Raw genomic sequence first — 12806 nt, forward strand, 5'->3', positions numbered from 1 at the left:
ATCTACATACACTGCAAGTAGTGTTTCTCTTCTATTCGATGTATCATTAATATTTTGCTTAAGTAAGGCAATCTGTTGACTTGTTGAATGAAATTTTCGAAAACTAGTTTGATGTTTTGAAAATACATTTTCAGTTTCAAGGTACCAACTAAGTCTATTTGAAATCATGTTATTCACTGTTTTAGCTAATACACTCGTTAGAGATATAGGATGATAGCTATGAATGTTTTCAGAAGACTTTGGAATTACGATTACTCTCTTCTGTACTGCAGGAACTACCTCAAAATCTGTGCTTCAGTGACTGACCATGATAATATCTTTGAAAAATATTGGAGTACAAGAGGTCAAACGCCTGGCATTAGTAAACAACAACAACAACAACAACAACATATTGCAGGAACTGCTGTTTACAAAATTTGATTAAATATTTTGAGACATAATTTTAAAGCATTAGTTCCAAGATGATGTAAAAATACTGCTACAATCAAATCACGATACAAACTTTTTTATACTGTATATATTTAGATATGGCTTTTTTGAATTCTTGCAGAGTAAAATCTAAATTTAAAATATAATTTTCAGTGAACGATTTAAATTATGTTTTTAATATCTCTCTCATATATTTCTCTTTTCGTTTTAAATATTTTGGAAAGGATTCTGCAATGGTAAAATGTTTTGTAAAAGCAGCAACAGTATCTTCATCATTATGTACACTTTAGTCTTGAATGTAATTGGTTCTTTTTTTTTTAATTTCTTCTTATTTACATTTAACAGGAATTGATATATTTAGAACTATCTTTTCTGTAATCAAAATTTTATAAAAAACCATTGATACGACTAACTTTTTGACAAATTTATTTCACTTTTAAAAACTTTAGCCTTTCCTCTGCATTTTTTACAAGTGTAAGAACTTTTCCTTCAGCTTCTTATCTTTTGTTTGTAACTAAAGGACATTAAGAAAGAGTACATTTCGAAAATAATCTGTGCTTCAGTGGCTGATCATGACAATATCTTTGAAAAATATTGACTTTATTGTCAAATGCCTGGCATTAGAAAACAAGAACAACATTTCGAAAATTTAATTTTTATTCTGTGACTTTTAAAACGGCTTTGTAGTATCAATGCGCCACAATAAAATGTCAACAAATTGCAAGCATCTTTCAGTGTTTTAAATTATTATTATATGCAAGTTATCTATAGGCTTGCCATTTTACAAATCCTTTTAAGTTATCCTAACATAATTTCCAAAAGATGACTCCTGTCCCCTTCTGCTCCAAAGTGCAATGTTAACACCTTTGTGTCATGACATAAACTTGTTTTGATATCTTGAATTTTGAATGACAGTGCAGGAAGAACAGTGAAAGATACGACTAAGAATCAATAATAGCATGATTGAATTATATTTTATAATGGAACAAAATAGGTCTTGTAATACAATAGTTACAATTGAAAATTAAAAATATTTTAAAATTATTTTACAGCTGAAGTGCAATACAAAATTTACACCTGTAGGCCTACTCAATTCTTCAAATTCTTGTAAGGTATTTTGAAACACAATTGTCTCATTTTTGACAATGAAAATTTTACGATCAGAATAGTGCAACAAATTATATCTTTTCCTAAGAAGTATGCATTGCATTTTGAACAGGCGCTTCTGTTACTAGAACTATAATACACAATGTTTTTCATATTACGATTTCTTACTCAGTGCGATCGGTTGGCAAATGCAACTTCGATAAAATCCATTTTACCATCAGCGTTTTCAAGGAGACAACATTTCTTAGGTGACTCCTTCCAACTGACACCTAAAAGAAGAGAAAAACTCAAATATAAATGTGTTCAACACTTATTATTAATGTTTCTGAGTTTAATAATTACACAACTTCCCATTTAATGAAGTCAGTGCATACCAAGTGTATTTCAAACTACAGTACCGGTACATAAGGAATTAACATTGGCATAAGAAAACTATGTATAAAAAATTGTAAATGGAATTTAATATAGCTGGCCATATGTAATTAACTAGTAGGCCTTGTAGAAAAGAAGACTATCTACTGATTATTGCCAACTAAAATTCTGTTTAATGGCATTAATCTTGAAACAAAGGACTATTATACTACAGAAGAAAACATCTTGTTTATTGAACTGTGTAACCTAATGACAAATAAATCTTTAAAATGATATATACAACTGAAATTATAATAGTAACATCATAATATAATTATTCTGAATCACCTAACCTAAAACTGATAATATGCTGTCATAGGTTCACATGATAAGTTGGCAATAATCAGTAAATAGTCTTCTTTTCTACATGGCCAGCTACATGAAATTTCACTTTCAATTTTGTATACATGGATTTCTTATGATAATGTCAATTTCCTGTGTACTATAGTTTGAAATACACACAGTATACATAATTATTATATAATGCTTAATTACAACAATATAGCCCCTACAGGGTGAACATTAACTAAAGTCATTAATTTCAGAGGGTTATCCCTGGCGATTATACTAAGAATGATGCATCACATGTTTTAAAATCTAGTGCCACGGAACTAATCTGTAACAAATATAAACATTTTCTTCATATCTATACTGATGGGTCACAGAATCCTGATGATGGACTTTCAGGTGCAAGGTATTATATCCCAAAATATAACGAGAAATATTATATATCATGTTCATCTCCCTCTAGTCTCGAAACAGAACTACTGGCCATAGAGACAGCTCTTTTACATGTGAAGACTTCCCTCAAAGAAGGTTGTATATCATATGAAAAAGTATATGATATACAACCTTCTTTGAGGGAAGTCTTCGTGTCTCTACCTTATCTGATATACTTGTATGCATTTTCAGTGACCTGATGGGAGCTATTCTAAATATCATGAAATATACTCCAACTTCCTATGCACAAATTACAATCTCTATACAAAAAATATTAAATAAACTAAATCTTCAAAAAGAAATAGTATTCCAATGGATACCTAGTCATTGCGGCATTACTGGAAATGAGATTGTGGATAATATTGCTAAACAGGCAACATCTTTGGGGTCTAAACCTATGCAAATAACTTCTTTAACCAGCACATATTATGCAGTTAACAAATTTATGGGTCGAATTATGGCTTTCTTCCAATAAAGGCCAAGTACTTCAAAACATTCAAAAGAAACCTAATGATTTACAAATGTTCCGGAACATTTCCAGACACATACAAACTTTCTTAGCAAGAGCCAGGACAGGCCATATTATCACTCAGAAGTATCTTCACCGTTTTAATCTTGTTGACTCTAGTAGTTGTTGCTGGTGCAACAATAACGAAGATTTGGAACATATCTTCTTAAACTACCCTGTCACAAACATCCATAGAACTAATCTAAAATCTGCAATCCCTATAACCTTGGACAATTCTCTCCAATACATATTGAATACATTTCATCTTTGGAATGTGGCTGCAGAAATATACAACCAGCATCGTGCTTTTTACGCATCATTTGTAAGAAGAGGAAATTCATAGTGAAACATAGTGGAACACGTGTTGACAGCAAATAGCTGGATACACTACGAAGATAGATAGATTCTTTGAGATATTTCAAACAAAAAAAAGTTAAATACAATTTTGCTCGTTTTTTGCGTCCTTTTCGAGGTAAAAATTGTTTTATATGAAACAATTCATAGTGTGTTTTGTGAAAGCCATTTACTTAATTCCCAATAAGCTCAGTCAATTTAAGAGTGTAGTGTATTAAGATAATAAACTATTGAAAGAATTTTAGTTTTGTTCTTTAAATGTGCAGAAATTTGATCAGAACAAATGTAACATTGTAAAATTCCTTTGCAGGAGATTCATGTATAGCTAAATTCCGTAAGTCCAAGTGAAATTTGTGATCAGAAGCAAGTTTTGGCAAAGTATACACATCTTTTTCTGTTAGAATTTCATTGTTTTTCATTAATCATCATTCTGTTAGAGATAGACCCACCTCCCATGATGCACCACAAGCAATACTAGGATGGCTAGACAGCTAAACGATTTACACAGTTTTGGCACATTGTTCTTATTTACGTAAAATGATCAAGAACAAAACTCTCCGAATTTTGGAGATAGGGAATCAAAACATTCTATTTTTCTAAAGAAGCATTAATATGTATTTCGTCATATTGAAACTAAAATCTTACGAAATAAATTTTCAAGTGTTTTAACTGAATGAAACAGTTTTTAATACGACAGGAAATATTTTTAAACTTCCATTATATTATTATAAGAATAACTGGCTCAATTTAAGAAGTATCTACGACATCCAGTTACTTGCCACAGTAAAGCTGTATAAAATCTGTATGAATTCAGTAGTGGTAGGTCTATACAACAAAAATTGGTGTCGTACTTTTTAAATATATATATATAATAATTGCTTACCCCTTTGTAATATTCCTGAAGTGCTGATTTATTAGCAAACCAGTCCGGATACCCAATCAACTCCTTCATGGCTTCTGCTTTGTCTTGTGCCACCTGGCGGGTGTCAGGATCCATCCAGTCTACATCATTTATTGATGAACTGAATTGTGATCGAATATTTTCCACCATAGCACTCTTTCCTGTGTAACATTAGCCACCTCTGGACACATGAATTATACTGTACATTGCTTCGTTTCAAAATGCTTCTTTTTTACTTCTGAACATGTTAAACGATGTGAGAATAACATAATAACATTCGATTTTTTCATAATAGCTTTAAAAAATAGTCTCATAATGTATCTATGAGCGAGCAGATTTTTATTTAAAGAATAAATAATGAGAGAAATAGAGGGAGAAAGAGAGAGAGAGAGATAGCAGGAGAGAGAGAGAAAGAGAGATAGAAGGAGAGAGAGGGATGGGAGAAGAGGGATGGGAGAGAGAGAGAGAAGAATAAAGAGTGAGTAAATCCTTTAATGTTTATTGTAGAGAGAAAAACAATGAGGAAGTTTTTGGTTTCAGTTATCTCAGTAGCATTATTTCATAAATTATTATTATAGGTACCTTTTTTATAATAAAATTAATAAATACACACAATTAACCCTTGGCAAGCTGGTGGGGTCCATTTTATACTTCGTACTCATTTACCATACAGCATGTGCATTTCAAGCCAGCTTGTGGAGGGTTAATATGTGCAATAAAATTAATACTCATTACTAAAAAGTACAGTAGAAATACAATATTAAAATTTTATGAAGGTTTGACTGTTCCAATGCTGGACAAACATCTCCAAAATGTTGATTGCAACCAATATTTACAATTACTTCGACCACTGGCTTGTTACACTTTACGGCAATCAGAGAAATACAGCAAAATGAAATGGATTAAAAATTACATAACTATCATTATAGAAGACATAATTAAATGGCATGGACATTTATGGGGAACAGTAGTATACATTCAATCACATTTCCGATATGCAAATATAAACCAAATCATCATTATTTTTTTTATTGTGTGTTATGAACAGTTGCTTTAACTACAATGTCATTTCGCGACTGTCAACTATCTGGAGTGTTGAATTATTATTGTTGATACATTGAATTGCTGTCATCTATTTTTTTTTTATTGTCATGATGTTGATTTGTACATAAGTTTCAGCCTTATATATAAATAAGGCCTTTACTTTAAAGTAATATAAGTAGATATTAAAGTGATTTTTAGTTCCAACTTAGTTATCCTTTCCTTGAAGGCATTTAATTAATCAAATTTCACTTCAGGTAGCCAGAGAGGGTTAGGATGATACAGCAACTTTCGAGAAAAGTTATTTGAATCATAAAATGATTCAGTCTGTAACATATCTTGGAGCTGTGCATTTGATGTAGTATATAGTCAGCACCAGTGACTTTTAAGCAGACTAATCGTTGGATTGCATGTAGTCTTCTGATGATTCTTGGATGAGCGGAATTCCAAACTTCACAACCATATGTCATCACTAGACATCGGATTTTTAGGCACTAAAAATTGCAGTTTTAGGCGCCTAAAATAAGCTCAAAATTTGTAAAATTAGGCTCTATTTTAATGAAAATAGGCATTTTAGGCACATCAAGGTATCATACTTATTTCTTTCACTGAAATGTTTAGTTATACACTAAAATACGCACAAAAAAGTATGTTTAAACATTGAAAAAGAATACTATATTATATTTATAAACAGAGCTGCACAAATTTAATATATTGAAACTAATGAAATAATGATTATTGATATCAAGATTACTCATTTTAAGTTATTGAAATTCAGTTCCATGCTCAGACTTTATTATAATTATCTGCACAGTACACCACCAGAATTTTTTCTAAATTCTCCACAGTTAACCTTTGCCTTTTGTCACTGAGAATCATTTTGAAAGCAGAAAAACTTCTTTCAACCGAAACTGATGTGAGAGGCGCAAATTTTAAATTAGCTACAATAGAAACATCAATACTTACTGGAACATTTACACTTTCCCCCGATATCACTCTTGATACTTTTTCCAACAATGAAAATCCTACATTCTTATTTAATACGTTGTCCCACTTATTTTTAACTTTTTTTTCCCAGTTTCGCCCAAAGCAGAATGTATGTTCACTTGAGCTTCCTTTACTATTGCTGTTTGGCTACTAAGAGATTGTTTTTCACGTTCTAATTGTTCAATGCTTGCAGGTATGAAAGAAAAGTTTGATGTGATGTAGGCAATATCGTTTTTCACTCGTGAGTCATTCAGACAATCTTTCACTGCTTTCACACACGCTACACTATCAGTTTCAGGTAATTTATCAATAACTGTGACCACTTCTTTAAAATACTTAGAATAATACACCACTGACTGAATCCAGGTTACCCATCGTGTAACAACCGGCTGAGGTGGGAGTGGGATATCTGGTAAGTTCTCTCTGAATATTGAAATCCTGGATGGGGCTTTACAAAAACATTTTTTTTGTGTTAGAAATAAACGAATTGACAAGAGGAAATTCATTCCGGATTGTTTCAGAAAACCTGTGAAGGCCATGTGCTAGACAGGTTACATGCGTGAGGTTAGGATAAAATGTTTTAAGAAGTGGAGCTGCAGCAACCATGTATGAGGCAGCATCAGTACAAAACAACAGAACTTTAGAATCGTCTATATTACCTGAGTATAACGACTGTAGGCCTTTATTTACAAAATAAGCAATGGCTTGGCTATTCACTTTCGAAAGTTCCTTAACACATACGAGGTGTGGAACCGAAGGTCCATCAGGACTAAGTTTTCCTACTACCATATTTGCTATATACCTATTCATAGGATCTGAGGTTTCATCCACAGAGACCCATATGTAAGAATCACCTATATCCTCCCGAATGGAAGCTAAAGTTTCATTGTATATTCTGTCTAAGTAATTTTTTGAGTCGACTCAGATGGGATATTTTGTTTGCAGTATTTTTGTAAAAACTTTCTTAAAACCGGATTTTCAATTGCATTCCAGGGAATGTTAGCAGCAACAAACGCTCTGGTTAAATCAGCATAGAAATTGCTGCTGAGATTGGATGAAGTAGGCTGTGTTAGTAAAGTTTGTTGCAGTTGATTTTTCTGCTGAACTTTAGCCTTATGAGCCGCTCCTTGCACATGCTGCTTTAGGTGGCACTTCTTTTCTTGCGAAATCTAAAAATGTAAAGTAAACTGAATTAAAATAAAATCCTAATTGTTGTATTGCCGTATTTCTATCACAAAGTTAGTGGGTTCGAACAATCAAAATTTTAATGACCTGCAAATACTTTAACTATCGGAATTTAAAAGGTTAAAGTGTAGTGGTCTTAAAAGAATTATACCTCAGGATAGCTCAGTCAATGTATAAATATTATAGGCCTACTCATTAAAATTAATAGAATTTATATATTTCAACTATTGTTACATACCTGTTTGCTACAAATCTTGCAGAATATTATTTTTCCATCATAAGTGAATTCTGAATATTCTGTTAGCCATTGCCGGATCAATGTAGATTTTGCACTTATATTTTTCGGCATTATCGCGTTAAACTTCACAGGAAAACGTCCTACCGCTCAAAACTTCTCAACACAAATAAGGTGAGGGAAAGAGCAACTGTTAACGAGCATTCAAATGAACCGTTGTTATTGAGATTCAATTGGACAAAAATACAAAGTTCCACTTATTGTTGCATTTCCTGGTAGTGTTAACACTAGGAGGGCCATTCTTTTAAATATTTTGTAACGATTTACCCTACTAATTCGCAGTTTTACGACTTTTCATAAATATTTCAAAAACACTCTTTCTCCAAAAATTGTGATTTTATGACACTCTGAAGGGCAGTACAGCTAATCGGTTTCAGACCGAAAACAGTCATTTTTATAGTATAGTATATCTCTGAATCGGTAGCAGCACATGTTGTGATTGTTGCCTGCTTCAAAACTAAGGTTGGTTCTTTGTCGGCATTTATGCCTCCAAACATGTTAAATTCAGTGAAATCTATTGCGAGTGTCGTGAGATTCAAAACATTTTGTTTCCTTTATCAATGGTTTCATGGCCGGTGTGAAGCAAACTTTCCACTTTTTAAATGCCTTAAATTTCGCAGTGAATGCATGTATAAATTATAAAAAGTAAGAGTAAAATGCGAAACTTTACAGTGAGTTAGGCATTTTTAGGCGAATATTAACAAATTAGGCTCTAATAACCGTTTTAGGGCATTTTAGGGCACTATAAAACTCTTTGAATACCTTTCAATTTCCATGAAACACAAATATTAATAATTATTTTTACTTTTCTCCTAAAGAAACAAAATAGGCATTTGCCCTAGAATCCGATGTCTGGTCATCACTGGTCTTATGACCGATGTATAAAGCCTTACTTTGAGGGGAAGGTTAAGATACGGAGATCTAATCAGTGGGTATAAGTGAATAAATCTGGCCAGAGCTTTGTTTCTTGCATATTCTACATGTTCACTGTAGCGCAGACGTTTGTCGAGAATCACTCCTAGATATTTAACTTCATTCTTGTAGTCAATGTTTTCTGAGAAGAGACGAAGGCAATCTGGTTTTTTAGGTTTCCTATGGGTGAATAACTGTCATCTATTAACCAGTCTGGTTACTCCCATGCCATCTAGTTGTCATATTAGCAGACATGGGCTTACAATCAGTAGGATATCAGATCTTACGAAACATTATCTATATCTTTTGTAATCAAAATAGTAACCAATCCTAGCTATTTGATGATCGAGAAAACCACCAAAGTCCCAACAGATTGGCCGGCCCTAGAATTTGAACTGGGAATTCCCAAATGCAAATCCACTGTTTTAGCACTAAGTTATCTCTCTTGTTCGGTATCATCATCATCATCATCATCATCATCATCATAGTTGTGGTGGTGGTGATAGTGACAGTGACGAGGACAATGACAGTGACAGTGGCAATGATGATGGTAGTTGTTTACTTATTAAATAGCAAAACACACTCACTCTTTTCTTGGCTTCATTGTCAAAGAATCGACTAACGTAAGAATAACCAACAGCAAAACTTAAAGAACTGCTGGTAATAAATACAAATTCACGCCACCTGTTAAAATATGAAAAATATTACTAATATATATACATATATATAATACGAAAGAACATTATAAATAGCATAGTTCCAGTATCTTATTAATATGTTTTTTACAAGTGAAATATTTATTACATGTATTACGTTATGGAACACTTACAGAGGTAGATTTTCCTTAGTTCCACTGTAAACTCTCTCAAACTGATATGCAAGTTCTCTCATTTTCTGAGTCGTATCTCTGCTAACTGTCTTTACTAATCGCCACTGAAGATAATTCCCTGAAATAATGATAAATATAAATGAGACGAACCAAAACACTATCATAAGTATTTAAACAAGTGGTTTTACATTTATTACCGTATGTACTGTTCATTTTACTCACTTTCTCTCGTCAAATTTCAGTACAGGAACAAAACACGAAAGAAGAAGAAAAAAAAGAGGCAACAAAAACTGTTAATGCTCAAAAAAATTAGACGACCACTTTAAATATCATGAAGATGTAATAAATAAACAGAAAGACAGACAGATGGGCAGGAAGACAGACAGTCAGACAAGTAGACAGATACATAGGTAAATAGGTAAACAAGTAAATATATAAATAAATAGATAACTAATTAACTAAGTAAATAAACAACTAAATAACTAAGTTAAAGTAAGTAAGTAACAAAGCAAATAAAATAAATAAATAAATAAATAAATAAATAAATAAACACAATTAGAAAGAAATGACGAATAGTACCACTGAAGATACTAAGAAAAGAGAGGTAAAAGAAAATGAAAATGAAAAGAAAGAAAAAGATAGAATAAAGGACAGAGAGTAAATAAAATAAAAAAATATATATATTAAATAAAAATATAGTGGTGCCTTAATTTTTCTGAACAGCCTATAGAATAGAGAAATATTTTTCTTCACTTATGTCACAGAAAATGAAGTAAGAGCGGCAATAAAACGTATTACTTCTAAAGCTGAAGGTGTGGATAATATTAGTATAATATTATTGAAGAAAATATTGGACATAATACTGCCGACATTAACACATATATTCAACGCCTCACTCATAACTTCTACCTATCTGAACCTCTGGAAGAAAGCCTTTATCTGTCCGATCCCTAAAATCAAAATCCCATTATGTGCAAATGATTTCCGTCCAATTAGTATCCTACCTGCTCTATCAAAAGCTCTGGAACGTATTGTTTACAAACAACTAATGGACTATCTAACCGAACATGCCTTATTGGATGAATACCAATCCGGGTTCAGGAATGGACATAGTACGACTACAGCACTACTAAAAGTGAATGAGGATATACGTGAAGCCACGGATGAACGTAAATTAACATTACTGACATTACTTGACTTCAGTAAGGCATTTGATACAGTTGATACGGACCTTCTATTATGTAAATTAAGACTTCTGAATCTTTCTGAAAGTTCTGTTACTTGGTTTGAATCCTACCTTCGCGACCGTCAACAATGTGTCATTGCATGCGATTATTCTTCAAAATGGTGTGTCGTGAAATCTGGAATTCAACAAGGATCAGTTCTCGGACCTTTACTCTTCATGATCTATATTAATGACGTGACTAATATGATAAAACACTGCAAATACCATATGTATGCTGACGACTTGCAAATTTATTTGCATTTCCACCCTGACGAGACTAGTGACGCAGTAAACAAAATAAACGAAGACTTGAATTCGATTTCACTGTGGGCACACAAATTTGGATTAAGGTTAAATCCAGAGAAATTGCAAGCAATCGTAATGGGACATAATCGTCTACGAAGCACTCTTGATAGCAGTACTATACCACATATAATATTGAATGGGATTATTGTTAAATACAGTGAAACCGTTAAAAATCTTGGCATTTTTATGGATAGTGATCTAAATTGGAATACTCAAGTAACACACATTTGCAAAAAAATATTTTCTCAACTTCACTCCTTGTTTCATATGAAAGAATTTCTACCACTTAGTCTAAAAAAGAATCTTATTCAGACGCTTGTAATGCCCCATTTTGATTATTGCGATTCCTTGCTAACTAATGTAAGTTCACTCTTAGCTGAGAGACTACAACGTGTTCATAATGTGTGCATATGATTCATCTGCAATACTCGTAAATTTGACCATATAACACCTTCCCTCCAGTTACTTTCATGGGTGCGTCTGAAGGAACGAAGAACAATACATTCACTGTCTCTTCTGTTTAGAATCATGCATACTTCTACTCCGAAATATCTGTTATCGCGCTTTCAATTTCTTACAACTCTTCGAAACCGACATCAAGCACTTCTTTCTATCCCTCATCATAGAACGTCTTTATGCTCATCTTCCTATACTGTAGAAATACCTCGCCTCTGGAATTCGTTACCTAATGATGTCAGGGACTGCCGGACTTTATCACAATTCAAAATTAAATTGGAAAATTTTGTCTTAGTTAATGTTTTTTAGGTATTGCTAGAAGTATTGATTTGTGTTTTTTTTTTTTCTTTTTTAACCTAGATTAAAATTGCAAGTTTCTTGTTTATGTTAGTTAATTAGTTAGGATGGAATTAATTATGATACTTAATCACTCATTTAAAGTTTGTGTGACTGCAACCTGTATATTTTTGTGTGGCTTTACTTTGTTTATAGTTTTTTTTTTCTCTCTCTTTATTTCTTGTGTAGCTTTACTTTGTATATTATAGTGTATTTTTTTTTCTGTTTATTTCTATTATTGTATTTGTATTCCTGGTGTTGTGGAAGAGAAGGCCTGATGGCCTTAACTACACCAGAATAAATAAATAAATAAATAAATACTGTATTTGTCCACATAAAGCATATCAACATGTGAAGTCTTTATTTCCACAGTAGTTGAATATTGCCATATCGACTACGGTACCTTGTTAACAGCTAGATTTATCTTTTTTTTTTAAGTAAGTTAATTAATGTGGACCTCTGTAATACCGGAACCTAAAACTTAAAACTTTGGACTGAATAAGTTTCCGATTTTATGTACAATTCTGCACATAATGATTAATTTCTCTGGCACAGAAGTTCTTGTACTTCAGCATTTTATTTGTTATATTTAATTTTATTTCTTCATTAAAAATGAATATATTCCATATAATCTACAATATTCATGCGTGAATTGCCTAATCGATATTAAATGAATAAAATCTGTCCAAAGGTTGAGAGAAATCGCTATACACAAACAGAAAGACAGACAACATGGCAGAAACAAACTTCTCGGTATGTGAGGTATAAAAAAAGTTTATTTTAGTCAAAATTTAGAATCAATTT

At 32.2% G+C, this 12806-nt stretch overlaps 1 protein-coding gene across 2 annotated transcripts in view; it reads right to left on the reverse strand.

Moving 5' to 3' along the window:
* Positions 1 to 9626: 9626 nt before the first annotated feature.
* The window catches only part of LOC138711821 (endothelin-converting enzyme 1-like), a 41392-nt gene continuing 38212 nt past the window's right edge, over positions 9627 to 12806 (reverse strand). For both annotated transcript variants that reach the window (XM_069843077.1, XM_069843078.1), the window contains one exon: positions 9627 to 9797. In XM_069843077.1, coding sequence (XP_069699178.1) covers positions 9676 to 9797 — 122 coding nt within the window. In that variant the 3' untranslated portion in view covers positions 9627 to 9675. The remainder of the gene's footprint in view (positions 9798 to 12806) is intronic.

This window comes from Periplaneta americana, chromosome 13 (genome assembly GCF_040183065.1).
Source record: "Periplaneta americana isolate PAMFEO1 chromosome 13, P.americana_PAMFEO1_priV1, whole genome shotgun sequence".
In the NCBI taxonomy this organism is placed as follows: Eukaryota; Metazoa; Arthropoda; class Insecta; order Blattodea; family Blattidae; genus Periplaneta; species Periplaneta americana.